The sequence below is a fragment of the Gymnoscopelus braueri genome (assembly GCF_963280865.1).
Source record: "Gymnoscopelus braueri genome assembly, chromosome: 15".
Lineage (NCBI taxonomy): Eukaryota > Metazoa > Chordata > Actinopteri > Myctophiformes > Myctophidae > Gymnoscopelus > Gymnoscopelus braueri.
The window spans coordinates 31,812,672-31,826,581 of NC_137620.1; the positions used below are offsets into that span (position 1 = coordinate 31,812,672).

The following is a 13,910-nucleotide window of genomic DNA, read 5'->3' on the forward strand; positions in this document are numbered from 1 at the left end:
CGCCCCGTGGGGCATCATCCAGCTCAGAAACCCGAAATGGACGTGGTTACGGTTGATTCAAACCACCAATTCGGCTCTCTTTTATCTCCATCCCTTGAGAGATGTGAATCCGCTCCGCATGGGCAGACGGCTGAAAACATCGCCGAAACCCACCCCGCTCGCTTGCCAGCGTTGGGGCCTCCTCCTGCTCCACCTAATCACCCACACACTCTGGTGCATTAGGGCCAGGTCAGGAGACCCAGGCGGCCCGAAGGCGGATAGGTTAAAGGGATACTTCACTTTCACATAAAATAAACATTAAAAATATATATTAAAAAGAAATGAAAGAAGTTATGGCAAAATAAAGGCCCCCTCACACATTAGTAGGACACTCTAATGCGTGAGGGGGCCATGAATTTTCCATTACTTTTTTCATTTATTTTTAATATATTTTTTAAATGTTTCCCCGGCCCGAAAGTGAAGTATCCCTTTAAGTCTGCCAGCCTGTAAATTTACTGCACATAATTGGGCAAGAATGGAAATGCAGCAGGTTCTTATCAAAACCAGCGATGGAGACGGGTGGGAGGCAGGGCTGAAAAATGAGAGGATGGTAAATGAATGCCAGGTGATGTCATCCAACGGAGGTACATCATACATTTGGAGGGAGAGAAAAGAAAAACATTACGGAAAAATGTAGAAAACAAAAGACGAAAACAGAAGCCGAGTTAATCTGAGGAACCCTAAAATGTGCATATTGCTTTGCTATGTTTGCTATAGCGCAGATGGGAATTCTTTTTCCCCTTTCTGTCAAAGCTTTTCTTTACTTATTACCCTCTCTCGGATTACTTGGCGAAGGCAGCAGAACCTCCTTTCATTCTTTGTCCATTTGTTTTTCCGCGGCGCACAACTATTTCAATGCAGAGGCTCAACGATCATGTTTCGTTTCCGTAATTGTCAGGTGCACAACACAACCCATTGTTCCTCGGCGGAAATTACCATTTCCCAACGAAGTACGCCGAGTAAGCAATGCAGATCTTACTTTACGACTGCAAGAAGAATCGCACAGCACGGGGAACTGACTCGACACTGATATTTGTATTCCACCGACATTGACCACTTTAGCCCTATTTCATACCTAGGCTATTAGGCTATTTGAAAATAGCCGATCTACAAGCTTAGCTCACAACGCGTCGCATCGCGACGCGTTGTGAGCTTGTAGATCTGCTATTTTCAAACATTTTTGTACTTTTACTTTAGGTACTTGAAGTACATTTTGATACCAATACTTTTGTACTTTTACTCAAGTCAATTTTGAATTCCGGACTTTTACTTGTAACGGAGTAGCCTACTTCTACATTGCAGTATTGATACTTTTACTTGAGTAAAACATTTGAGTACTTTTTTCCACCACTGTATGTGTGCAGGCATTTTAGTGTAGGTATGCAGGTACGCCTACATTTCCTAACCCTGGCAGCACAGTTGCCATCCAGTCCCAAACGAAGATCTCCTGGACCACTAATCTATTAGAATCTCTGTAATGCAGAATAGAGGCACCACATGCTTGCATGTGGTTATTTGCAATTCCCCACATTAAAGTCATGCATGAATTCATCTGGCATTGATTGTTTTGGGAGTTCAAGTGCTTATACACTTTAAACAAGGGGAACCCACTAGAGGGGATGGCTTTGAGGGTTATGCATGGATAATGACAGTACCGCTCTCTGGTCTGTTCTGGCAGAGTAAAGCCCTGTGTCAACCCTGGCCGTCTGTCTCTGCCATCTTCATCTCTGAGACTCCTTTGACAATAATTATGTTGACTTTGTGGTCTTCAAGAAGCACTGCTATGATTTTCATACTTTTGTAATGTTGTTTTCATTATTCATTTCATGACATTACTTAACTAGGCCATTTGATGTGGTTAAAGTGTGTGTGGATGCTGTGCATGTTTATTTATATTGAATTGTATCACAACAAATCATGCCTGATATGAATCTCAACAAATAAGATATGTATAGTCAAGAAAATGTGGAACTTCTTCATAATCCATGCATGTACAGTACCAGTGCAAAGCCCTAATGAAATGCAATACATTATTTATTTTATTTTATTTTAGTTACGCCAGCATTGTTGTTGTGAAGCAGTTTTTGCTAATTGGAGAGAAGTGTTGAAATGCAGTGGTTCTCAAAGTGGAGTCCATGGACCCTCAATGTTCCTTGAGGGGGTTCCAAATGAGGAGAGAGAGAGAGAGAGAGAGTACTGGAACCAAATGGACCAATAATGGTACATTTGGTTCCATTTGCACACTCTCAGAGTTATGAGGGTCCTTGAAATAAAAAAGTTTGAGAACCACTGGTTTAAAAAGATTTTCATTTCCATTTGGCAGCGGAGACAGCCGGGTAGCCAGAGTAATCCTTTGGTGAGACAAAGTTGAATCCAGTATTTTAATGAGCTGTTTGGATGTGTCAACATAAATACAGCTTTTCAACACTTAAATGTACTGTTTTTGGAAGAAAAAATAATAATAATTGGGCTATACAAGAGTAATACCCAATGATCATTATCTAGGAGGAAGTGGGCCCGTGGCACGCCAACAAACATTAACTAAATCAAAAAGAGAGGGTTGCCAATTTCTTTAAAAAACTGCAATACTGGCACAGAAGCATTTTGAATACTCTAATACAGTAGTTGCCTTGTTTAATGATCAATAAAATCATCTCCTTAAAATCAGTGGTGGACAAAGTACTCAACTCCAGTACTTGAGCTAGATACTCCCAATATTACTCACACAAGTGAACGTTAATCTGTCAAATGTGTACAAGAGTTAAAGTACTGGAGTACTTGCTTTAAAAATACTTCAGTATTTACAAGTACAAATTACAAAGTACAAAAAATATCACTAATAGTGAAAATAGCAGATCTACAAGCTCACAACCTGTCACAGGTTAATTCATAATGTACTTTTTATTTTTCCTAAAAATGTAAAAAGTACAATATTTGTCTTTGGAATGTAGTGGAGCGAAAGTCATTAAAAATCCCCAAATACTCAAGTAAAGTACAGATACTCAAGTAAATGTACTTCGTTACTGTCCAACACTGTAAAACATCTCCTTAAAATCTACCCTTTATGGATAGCCAGTGCTTTATTATGGTTGAATACAGGCACACAGCCAGAGGACTTTTCATTGTGGTATAATGACACCAACGACTTGAACAAACCAATGAATCTTGGATAAGAAAAACATTCTGGTTTGTCTTTATGCCCAAATGATCATTTATTTGTGTTCTGTAATGTAACTTTCCTGACCAAAACTCAAACTGACCAAAAGTAATTGCAATTCTTCCTGAGGGTTGCAATACAAAGTAGTAGCTTATAAGCCAAATAGCCAAAACAAATTTTACAAAACAGATTTTGTAAGATGTGTATTAGACAGGTGGTTGCAGTCTTCTCTGTGTACTGATGATATCAGAAATGTCATTTTCTGTATGTACTGTGTCAGATGTTCAGCCCACGCTCAAAATAACAACGGCTGTTTTTCACTTTCCCAAAATGTAAGCTGTTTATTAGTGTTTTTAAGTAAAGCCGGAGATTCGGAGTTCGGGCTATGGGATCTATCGTCGCCACGGTTACAGCCATCGCCATGGTTACAGCCCCGCAAGCTATGGAATGATCAAACTGCGCATGTGTGGAATTACTGCACTGCACGCTGCTGTGTGCCGGTCACTGCCACACAGAGAACGCTGCAAAGTGCAAACGCATAAAGGACTTTCATTTACGGCCCGTGTCCACATACACACTGCGTTTTATGAGCAGGAGGGCACTTTGGATATCATCTTTATAGCACTTTACATGTGCAATGTTCTAACCCAGGTTGTGTTATTAGCACACATAGCTTATTTAACTCAAACAGCTTAAACCTCAACTTCTCATGGTTGTGAGAGTGACGGGTCCGCGGCCGCGCGTGTGCGTGTTCGCTGTGGGTCCACAACGGGGCAACGGGTCGCGCACACGTGCGTGTGTGTGTGTGTGTGTTGGAACTGTTGCAGCTAGGCAGACATCGAACACAGGCCTTGCCCATACATAACTAAAAGTCTGCAAATACTTTAACTGCGCAAATCCCCGGGTATGGATGGACTAGTATTCTATATTTTATGTTCTCAAACGATGTTGTTTATTTTTCAAGGTATTGCATCTATGATAGAAATTCCAGTAGCGTGACAGCACTACTTGTTGGCAAAGGTGAGAACTGAGAACAGATCGGTCAGCATGAACAATGAGAGACACATTGAAATCACGCACTTAAAATAATACATTTTAGTTTTATCACATCTCATATCACGGTTGAAAATCACGCTTATCGCACATCACATATTTTCACCACAATGCACGTGCAGCCTTATTATGAACTGCTACTTTCATCACCTACGATTGAGAAAAGCATGCATGGCAACAGACTGTGATGTAGCAAGTGGTGAAAAGCACCAATGACGACAAGCTCTCAGGCTAGAGAGTGGGCAAAAACAAGGAGATGAAAGCAAAAATAAATAAGCGAGAAAAAATCTCAGATGTCCTTGTGCCTCCCTTCCTTGTAGATTTATCAACAAAAGAATGCGTGGAGGCAGGGAGAGAGAGTCTGTCAGTTAAAAATCCTCTCTCATGACACAGCATCCCGCTTGAGATGAGGGGATTTGGCTGAGGATGGGCGCAGGAAGTGAAGGGGGATTCTTCCACTTAATCCTCCCGCTCTCCCTCGACTAAATATCTCATCAAATCCTTCTACTCTGAAATCAGGTCAAATGCCAAGGATAATGAGGCCTGGACCGGATGGAAAAGATCACTGGTGAGAAGTAAGGAATCATCCAGTCTGTTTGGAGCGATCGTCGTACTTTGGTAGCATCTTGGGTAGTATACAGTAACTGGGCATGATATAAGTCCAAATATTATCCAAAACCTTTTTTTTCTGTTGCTTCTGTGATTGAGGAACCAGAAGCAGTGATTCCACTCACTGTCACCGTACGGTGAAATAGGTACATCTAGAAATGTGCAGATAAAGGAACATGAACCAAAGCAGATTTTTCCATTATGATAAAACATCCATCTATTTCGCTTAATAGCAGTGGCACTCGGGTGAATGCGCTAGAGAACTTCCATCAAGGATAACATAACGTGAATAGTCATTTCACTTTCCCCACATTACGTAGGCCACTAGGACCGTTTTCTTTAAATACAGTATTTTGGTAGAATTCACTTTGTTTGCATTTCTTTATTATGTTAAAAAGGTTGATTTAAAGACCTGTTTCACCACACATACAATGAGTTAATGGAATCTCTTCAGGTTCCTCCATCACAGACGCAGCATATTATCAACAATATTTTGACGCTTATAAGGTAGTTATACAGCCGAAGGTTATACCAAAGTTCAACATCGCTTCAAGGCTAATTATAATTTGTTGCACGACCGTGTCCTTGGCAAAAGTGATGTGCTTTCAACTGAAAAATGACATTTTTTTCACGCAACACAGTCAAGCGATAAAGTACAATTAGCCTTTATTTCTCCCTCATTCCCCTTCATTCCTGTCCCTCTGTCATCGCGATTTTATAATTGCAGAGGATGATTCATTTGTCTCAAGCATTTGTGCACTATGTGTGTCAATGTGGATAATGACCTGTTTGTTACTCATTAACAGGCAAGTTGTCAACTGCCTACTGCTTACACAAGGTCAGCAGGTTACAATCCCAGATGTGTAGATACAAATTTACAAACTGTCAAAACCTTGCAAGTTCCCCATTAACTCATTTTGAGACTAAACGTAAAGGTGACATGAGAGTCTAAACACTATAACCACTGAAACCGCTAATCAAGAAACGCAAGGCTCTCAGGGTGATTGAGCGATATGGAAACCGAAGGAAAAATAAGGCAATGAAATACAATAAAAGAGAGGCAATGGAATAGAGTGAAAGAGGGGTGGGGACGGAGAGAAAGGAGAATTGGGGAAGAGGGGAGTCTCTCCCGCTGTGACCCTCTTTATGCTTTGGGGGTCATCCACACAGCCTGACACACAAAGCTATCAGCTGTCCCTCTGGGTGCTCGTTGACTTTTGCGGAGATGCTGCGTGATATACAGCTTTGATATAGCATGTAATTACCGACCATGAAGGCCGCCGTGCCTTGGGGAAACACAGATGCTGGGCCTCTGATCAGAAAGCGGGCAGTGTTGTTGGCTAGCTGTGGTGTGTCATGTTTTGCCCAGCTTCTCTCTAGCATATTGAAACAACGAGAGGAGACATGAGATACGAGTGCCGGACAGAGGTGAGGGGGGACAGTCCTGGAAAGAGATGCGGTGCAAGAGCATTCAACAAAGCTCGTCGTCCGGTCACTGTGTGAGCCATCGCCGGGCAAATGATGTCAATAGCTTCAATTACAGCATCATTCTCCCGCTTATAAAGCAATGCTCATAGGTGACGTGTTCTTCAAGCAGCAGTGGGATTTTTCTTGCAGACGCATAATGGCAGAGGCACGCAGGCGGGAATGGGTAATGACTAAGAGCCATTCATTTCATCCTGTCACAGCGCGATGGGAGACAGCCTTCATTTTGAGATGCATTACAGGCACTCACCGGCTCAGCAGCAAGCTATCATTCAGATGTGAGGGCGCTATTAGACCTCGCTTAAAAGACCGTAATGGAACCAAACACCTTGCTAAAGGAGCTCCGCACACACCTAACAGGCCCTCGTATAAGTGACCTAAATTGGAACGGGTAGCGGGTAACGCTTTGGGCTTTCGTTTGTTGAATATAAATGGTCATTCCTTGTTGTGGCTGATGACGAGGAGGAGGGAGGGGGGGGGGGGGTATGTGTGGGGAGGGGTTTGGCTAAATGCGTATTGACAGCTCTTGGGGACCCGATGACATGGCAGGGCATTTGCCCGGTGATGGATCCAAGCCTGTCGGTACACACAGGCTTGAGCCGGCTGCAGCCCCCGTTCTTCTTCTTCTGACGGGATGTGAATGCTAACTACTGCACAATGTCCTTCACTAAACCTAACTGGTGCCAGCAGGAGACAGGTGGTGCAACTGGCTGGGGGAGAGAGGAAAAAAAGCAATGGACTAAATCCCAGAGGAGGAAAAGTTCTGAGAGTTGTGGGGGGGGGGGGGGGAGAGGCATAGGAGCCATGGCCAGGAAGATGACTTATCACACAGGGGGGGGGGGGAACTGCACTATGGATGCACATACTGCAGGCTGTGCAGTGTGCACCCATGCTGATATGCACTCACTATAAAACCATACCAAATGAATAGGATAGGAAGTGTTTGAATATTACAGGGACAGTGAATAGATTTAACTCAATGTTGTGACTCACTTGCAATAATATTTTCTCCCCCAGAAAATACTAAATACTGTGCCAACGTTGTTCACATAAGACAGAGCTACTCTGATCAAAAATGCAGTCTGTGGAAAAAAACATTAAAGTTAGCGTAGCATCCGTGAGCCCTCCACCCTTTTGTCACACTATCGTTTCACAAAAAAAATGATATGCGTGATCCACAACCCAAATATGGCAGGTGATTCGGCTTTTCTGTCCCGACTTTTCAATGCGTGACAGCCTTAACATAATCTAAAGTCACATTCTCTCTTCAGAGGGGATGGTTTGTTTTCTTGTGTTTTTTTTGTTTGTCTCTTCTATGCAGCCCTAATGAGCTTATCCACCACCAGGCTCCTAGGCAACAGCTGTGACAGTTCGCCGTTTGCAACGGTCGGCGGGGGGGATTGTTGTTCGTTGTCGCGCTAACCTTTGCATGCTAATGCCTGTGTCGCCTAGCCACAAATACGAGCCGCACTCTGATACCTCCTTTTTGCTCACAACTTTCATCCACTCTCCAATTTGCCCTCCAAGACACAAAAGCGGGCCTGGCTCTGAATTATGCTACAGTCACCTTTTAGAAACCGGTTGAATCAGCCCCCAGTCGCACCAGTCGGCACTGTGATGCTAAAAAGACCCACTGTTCCCTGGCAAGGGGCTTTTGTTAGGTTTGTGTTCTTGACAGTTGCAGGAAACCGTTGATTCTCTCCTGCTGGGGTTTCTATTCTGAGTGGGCGGCGGGAGAACTCGGTAGCTACAGGATGGATCAATTATCTGACAACCCCCCCCCCCCCCCACACACCCCACCCTGCCCCAATCAGTAGCTTTTTTTTCTCTTCACACCAGTGATTATCTCACCTCTGTTGTACCACACTCAAAAGCAAAGAGGAGCAGTAAGACAATGCACCGCGTTACCCCATTAGTATTCTCAGAGAATCACATCCAAAATGGAACATTAGGGTGGGAAATAATAGCAGCATGCCAACACCGGAGAGCAATTTAGATAAAGCCCGTCTCCACTCTGAGGGCTCAAGGGTGTTTTGACCTCACGGTGATGATCATTCTAAGCTAATGTATATGCATAGAATGATATCTCAGAGACAGGGGGTCGTCATTTTGCTCCCAAGTGCTGCAATAAATCAACAAAAGGAGCCCAAGACTTACAGTCCTCTGCACAGAATTAGTCTGCAAGGCATGAGCACTTTGTATTTGTCTTGATCACAACCCGCATGCTTAACCCATTAAGACCTGAGGCCGATTCTACAAAATGTATTATAAATCCTTTTTTTGAAAAAACTTATGTTACTATGTCAGTGGTTCTCAAACTTTTTCATGTCAAGGACCCCCAACATGATATGTAATTGGCCGCGGACCCCCATCTCAAAATATTTTGTTCCAGGGACGCCCAGAAGCAAAGATTTGAGTTATAAATGTCCGCTTATAAAAAATATATATATTCAAAGATTTGCACACATTTTCACGATTTTTCAAAAATAGCAGATCTACAAGCTCATAGCGCGGCACTCGGTGCCTCGCTATGAGCTTGTATATCTGCTATTTTTGAATAGCCAAAGTATAAAATAATGCTTTTTAGCTCAAATCAAAAAATGAGAGATGCGTTCCAGGTCTTAATGGGTTAAATCCCTGATACTTGTATATTAACTTAACGTCGGCAATCAATTATACCCCTAAATCACCGCCCAAGTGCAGCAGGGCCCACACTCTGTCTGCCCTGACAAATAGGTCTCCATGTCCGGGGGTTCCTGCACAACATAGCCATAACTCTGCTCAAAACACTCATATCTGGCAGCAGAGCTCACCGAGAGAATATTTATTTACACAAATAAGAGATAATGTATTCAAATCATTTAAAATGTACATTGATTTCCACCGAGGCAAATATTTATGACTGATATGAATTTACAGCTAGGCATGGTGGGATAACATTCATGGGGATTATATTCCACAGAAAATTGCATGTGTTGAGCCATCATGCTTAAAACAGACAGACAGTGTAAGGCTTATCAATTTGTCACTCATCAAGAGAAGGAAAGTTTTGAAAATACACCTGAATTTGTCATCCCAACTATTCTTATTCCTGCAACTGGATCAGTCTATCAACGCCCTTATGATAAATCATGTCAGATATTGTGCAGAATGTATTGGAATTTAAAACGTGAACAGTGGTGTTTCACATGCAGTGGCGAGAACAACGTACTTCAGAGGTAAGAGATCAATAAAAAGAGAAGTATCTAGTTTAAAAGTGGAAACGCATCTCTCCTCTCGAGAGATGCAATTCATTCCATCTCCGCTCAATTGATGTCAGGTGTTGTATTACAACAGCACTTATCACAATGTCTTATTTTCCCCTTGTTCTGTTGAAGATCCTGTTCCCCCCAGAAGAAGCAGACAATTCATTCACTAAATGGAGAAGCTTACTTTTACAAATTGCACAACAAAATGCAGCAATCATCAGCAAATCTGTAAAATAGGCTGCTTATTTGTACTAACAGCATGCGTGATTGTGAATGCTCTGAATCCCAGCGCGTGGCATACAAGATGGCATTTGGGATGTGGCAATGATAATCATGACAGGGATTGAAAATGTAACCAATCACAGAAGATAATAATGCTCAAACGAATTTTGATTGCAAGTGCTACAAGTGCTACAAGAGCTACTGCGTGGAACTATGGTTCCATGAATTCTGGATGATCACAAGAGGCGGCCCTTCCAGCTGCTTCTACATTCTACTAGTATATCTTCTATATTCTACGAGTATAAATTCTCGTATGCTTCCATCTGAGATCTGCAGCACAACTCTGCCAGACAGAAGGTTCACAAACCTGAGCCTCACAAAGTGGGGAAATGTCCAAGTGAGGAGCTGCTGTATTAACCACAGACACTGCCTGGATCTTGTACACCCCTGTTGGCTGATTTGATAAACCGTTGGGTGTTGTCTGTCTGGATGAGAAAATGTGAGTTTCTCAGGGCTTGTAGAAAGTGCCCGAGTGCTAATAAAAGAATGATTCAACCTTGCTTAGATACGTTCTCTTCGTCCAAGGTTTGGGGCCCTAGAGACAGCGTCTGGACACCCTGACCAGGGGAGAATTTGTAGCGGAACCACCATGGCTGCTGCTGATAGAAGCAGCTGTATTTCAGCATCATTCCTTGATGTACAATGGCTATATTCATATGCATTAGCCGGAACGACATCTGTACCTAAAACACCACGTTGCTAATTGGACTGTTAACTATGACTGACACATGGTAGAGGACATTTTGGCCTGGATACCCACTGGTTACAAGAGAGGCAAAGGAACATTGTCCCCGGCCCTCAGAGGCTAAATTGTCCAACAGAAACAAGCCGATAAGTTCCAAGATTGATAATTACTCAACCTGCTCATGTGCAAGACAGACTGCAAGTCATTCTTCCTGACCGACTGACATTCTTCCTGGCAGTCAGGAAGAATAACAGAACATACGTATATCCTACGCTGCATACAACTTCTCCTTTTTTTTTTTTTTACTTTGATATATTCCTTGTCCAATACATCTACTACCCCCGTTTCATATCTCAGGTGATTCAGCGCTCACCCAGATTCATTCTGTATGGCTTTGATATCATCAAAGAACATCACACTTCGTGGAGCATCCGGCTTTGTCGAGCATCTATACGAACGCAATAGGCCTGTGTGTTCAGGGGAAGGAAGCCGGGCGGGGAGGGCGACATATGTCACTGCACGTACTCCTACGGGCTGGGGCGGCACCTGTCAGCGGGGAGTGTTGGGCGGGAGGAGTAGGACGAAGGCTCTACGTCCTCCCGGTGGAGGCTCCTCAATGGCAGGTGAGTCAGTAGGATACAACAGCAGTGACATTGAATAAATTGGCATAACGACTACATTGAGGGGGAAAAGAGGTAAAAAGCACAAAAAAGCACCCAAAAAAAAGAACCTTGTGTGTCTTACCTTTGAGACATGATCTTGTATGCATCCGGCAGGTAGCATCGCGTGTTCTCCATCTGAGCCGGGTCGGCATCACAGATCTTGTCGTCTGTGCGGCCGTAGTTGGCACTCTCGATCATGATGACGTCGGTGCCCGGGCATCGCAGCTCGATGGGGTAGCTCTCACATGACAGTTCCCTCCTTACCACCGCCATGGGGATGGGCGCACGACTGAAAGCTATGTGAGAGAAAACAGCGAGAAAGTGATGTCAGACGAGACGAGACAGGAAAAAAGGAAGTACAATGGCTTGTGCGAAAAATCTCACACGGTCTATAAGTAGTGTGATTTTGCGTGTGTTATTAACCGATTAAGACCTGAGGCAGATTCTAAACCCTAATAGTTGTTGTTTTTTTTACATAAGAAATACAAAAATACAAAAATACAAAAATACAAAAATACAAAAATACAAAAATATAAAAATATAAAAATATAAAAAATATCTCAAAATGTTTTGTTCCAGAGATACCCAGAAGCTAATATTTGAGTTACAAATGTTCGCTTTAAAAGTAGCTGTATTCAAAGATGTGCACAACATTTTCACGATTTTTCAAAAATAGCAGATCTACAAGCTCATAGCGTGGCACTCGGTGCCGCGCTATGAGCTTGTATATCTGCTATTTTTGAATAGCCCACATAAATCTTAAAAGGACACATAGCTGCGTTCCCGGTCTAAATGGATTAACTGTATGAATTATTGTGGAAAAAAAGTTGTCAGTTGTATTTTCCTTTGGAAAAGTTCTGCTTGAGTACTGCTTGTCAGTTTCCACACAACAGTGTTGCTTCAAAATAAAGGTGGTTATAGCCCCTGCTGAGGCCATCGTTTGACAATTCTAACGGAATATAAATATTGAACAGAATATTGAATCAGGTTTAAACTCCTAAAGGACAAATGCCGGAGACCTGCAGAGGAGGCTTAAGTGTCAAAAAGGTCTGACAAGGAGACATTATGCAAGCAGTTGGCCTACTCTGAGTCTAGAGTTAAGTGTGGGTGGACAGGACTCTGGGTGTTTGGGAGTGGCAGGGTTGAGAGATGGCACAGGGGACCCAGATGGCACGGGTGGTGGACAGAGACACAGAGGGAGAGAGGGAGAGAGGGAGAGAGGGAGAGAGACAAAGAGAGACAGAGCGAAATAATGACTAATAGAGAGAGGCGAAGATAGCAACAGTTAACACATTCCCTGCCAGAGGGGTTTTTTTATTTTACTTCCCCCAGTGCCAGTGTTTAATTTTTTTTTACACAGGAGCCGAGATACAGGATTTTAAAGTAATAAGTTAACCAAGGAGTGAATGGAGCTAGAAATCTTTGGATCGTGATATCTCTGGTTCTGTGTGGATAAATAAAAAAATAAAAAAAGACAAAAAAAAAAAAACAAAAAAAAGTTTTTTTTTCTTTTTTTTTAAAAACGGTTATACTCGTGGATGGCAGACTTTGGCAGTAAACGGGTGTATTTTTCATCAACGGTTATACTCGTGATTGGCAGGTAAAGTGTTAAGAGAGAAAGACAGAGAGAGTTTGCTGGTCAAATACATGGAATCAAACTGAGCTTTTGCAGCTTCTTTAGAGGGAGATTACATGAGAGCACTCATCAAAACGGATGTTCGGCGAAGAGAGAAACAATGAGATGGAGAGAGCGAGCGCATAGTTGATCTACGTCATTATAACGTCCCTCCTGGACTGGCATGTATGTATGAACCATAGTATACCCAATCAGATCGTTATTTCGCTGGCTCTGCTATATGAGATGCTCCATTTCAAAACAGGGGCAGGTGACGGGGGTTCAAAAGGGGCCACTTGATTCCCCCAGCCAAAGCAGTCAAAATTCTCATTGTTGTTGACTGCAGAGTCTCAAGCGATATGAGACTAAGCATCAACTGCCGGTCCGGCTGTTCCTGTTTTCCATCTCCTTGACGCAGAATTATTCACACACCCATGCGCGTGACTCTCTAGGCAACACGAGTGCGTGCGTATCACATGAATACACAAACACACAGCACACCAGCATGCACGCACACGGCAGGCTGGAGGAGTTCCCGTGTTTACAGTGGAAATGAAAAACTGAGCAGGAAACGTAAACGTTGCGTTGAGTGACCGTAGCAGTGCAGTGACAGTTATGGATTTTCATAAACACCCTTTTCACACAAGTGTCTGTGTTGGGGGAGCCCCCTCTGGACAACAGTGTTCCAGCACAATTTATCACAGCGGACAGATAGACTGGCCCTGTGTGTGCACACGCCCGTGCATGTGTGTGTGCGTGTGCGTGTGTGTGTGTGCACTAAAAACGTACAATACATTCACTCACATACACCTAGGGTACACAATAATGTACAATTATTAATGTTGCTATATTGATGCTTAGACAATGCTGTTCTTCACCTTGTTGCCTAGAGAGAGTAACTCGAATTGAAAGTGAATTGTGAGGGCGGGGACACGTTTCATGAGAGCTGCTTCCATGCAACGTCACCCTTTGCAGATCCTTTCAGTCTGTTTACGGCCTGCTCTGTACCACTACAAGACGTGGCGAGGCAAACCGAAAATAAATACAAAATATTAGGAGAAACTGACACAATATT

At 43.0% G+C, this 13,910-nt stretch overlaps 1 protein-coding gene across 1 annotated transcript in view; it reads right to left on the bottom strand.

The window, feature by feature from the left end:
- The window catches only part of LOC308102213 (adhesion G protein-coupled receptor L3), a gene marked incomplete at its 3' end in the record, with an annotated part of 320,985 nt that overhangs the window by 190,853 nt on the left and 116,222 nt on the right, over window positions 1-13,910 (bottom strand). The window contains exon 4 of the mRNA XM_080451813.1: window positions 11,303-11,516. Within this exon, the coding sequence (XP_080307939.1) occupies window positions 11,303-11,516 (214 nt within the window). The remainder of the gene's footprint in view (window positions 1-11,302; window positions 11,517-13,910) is intronic.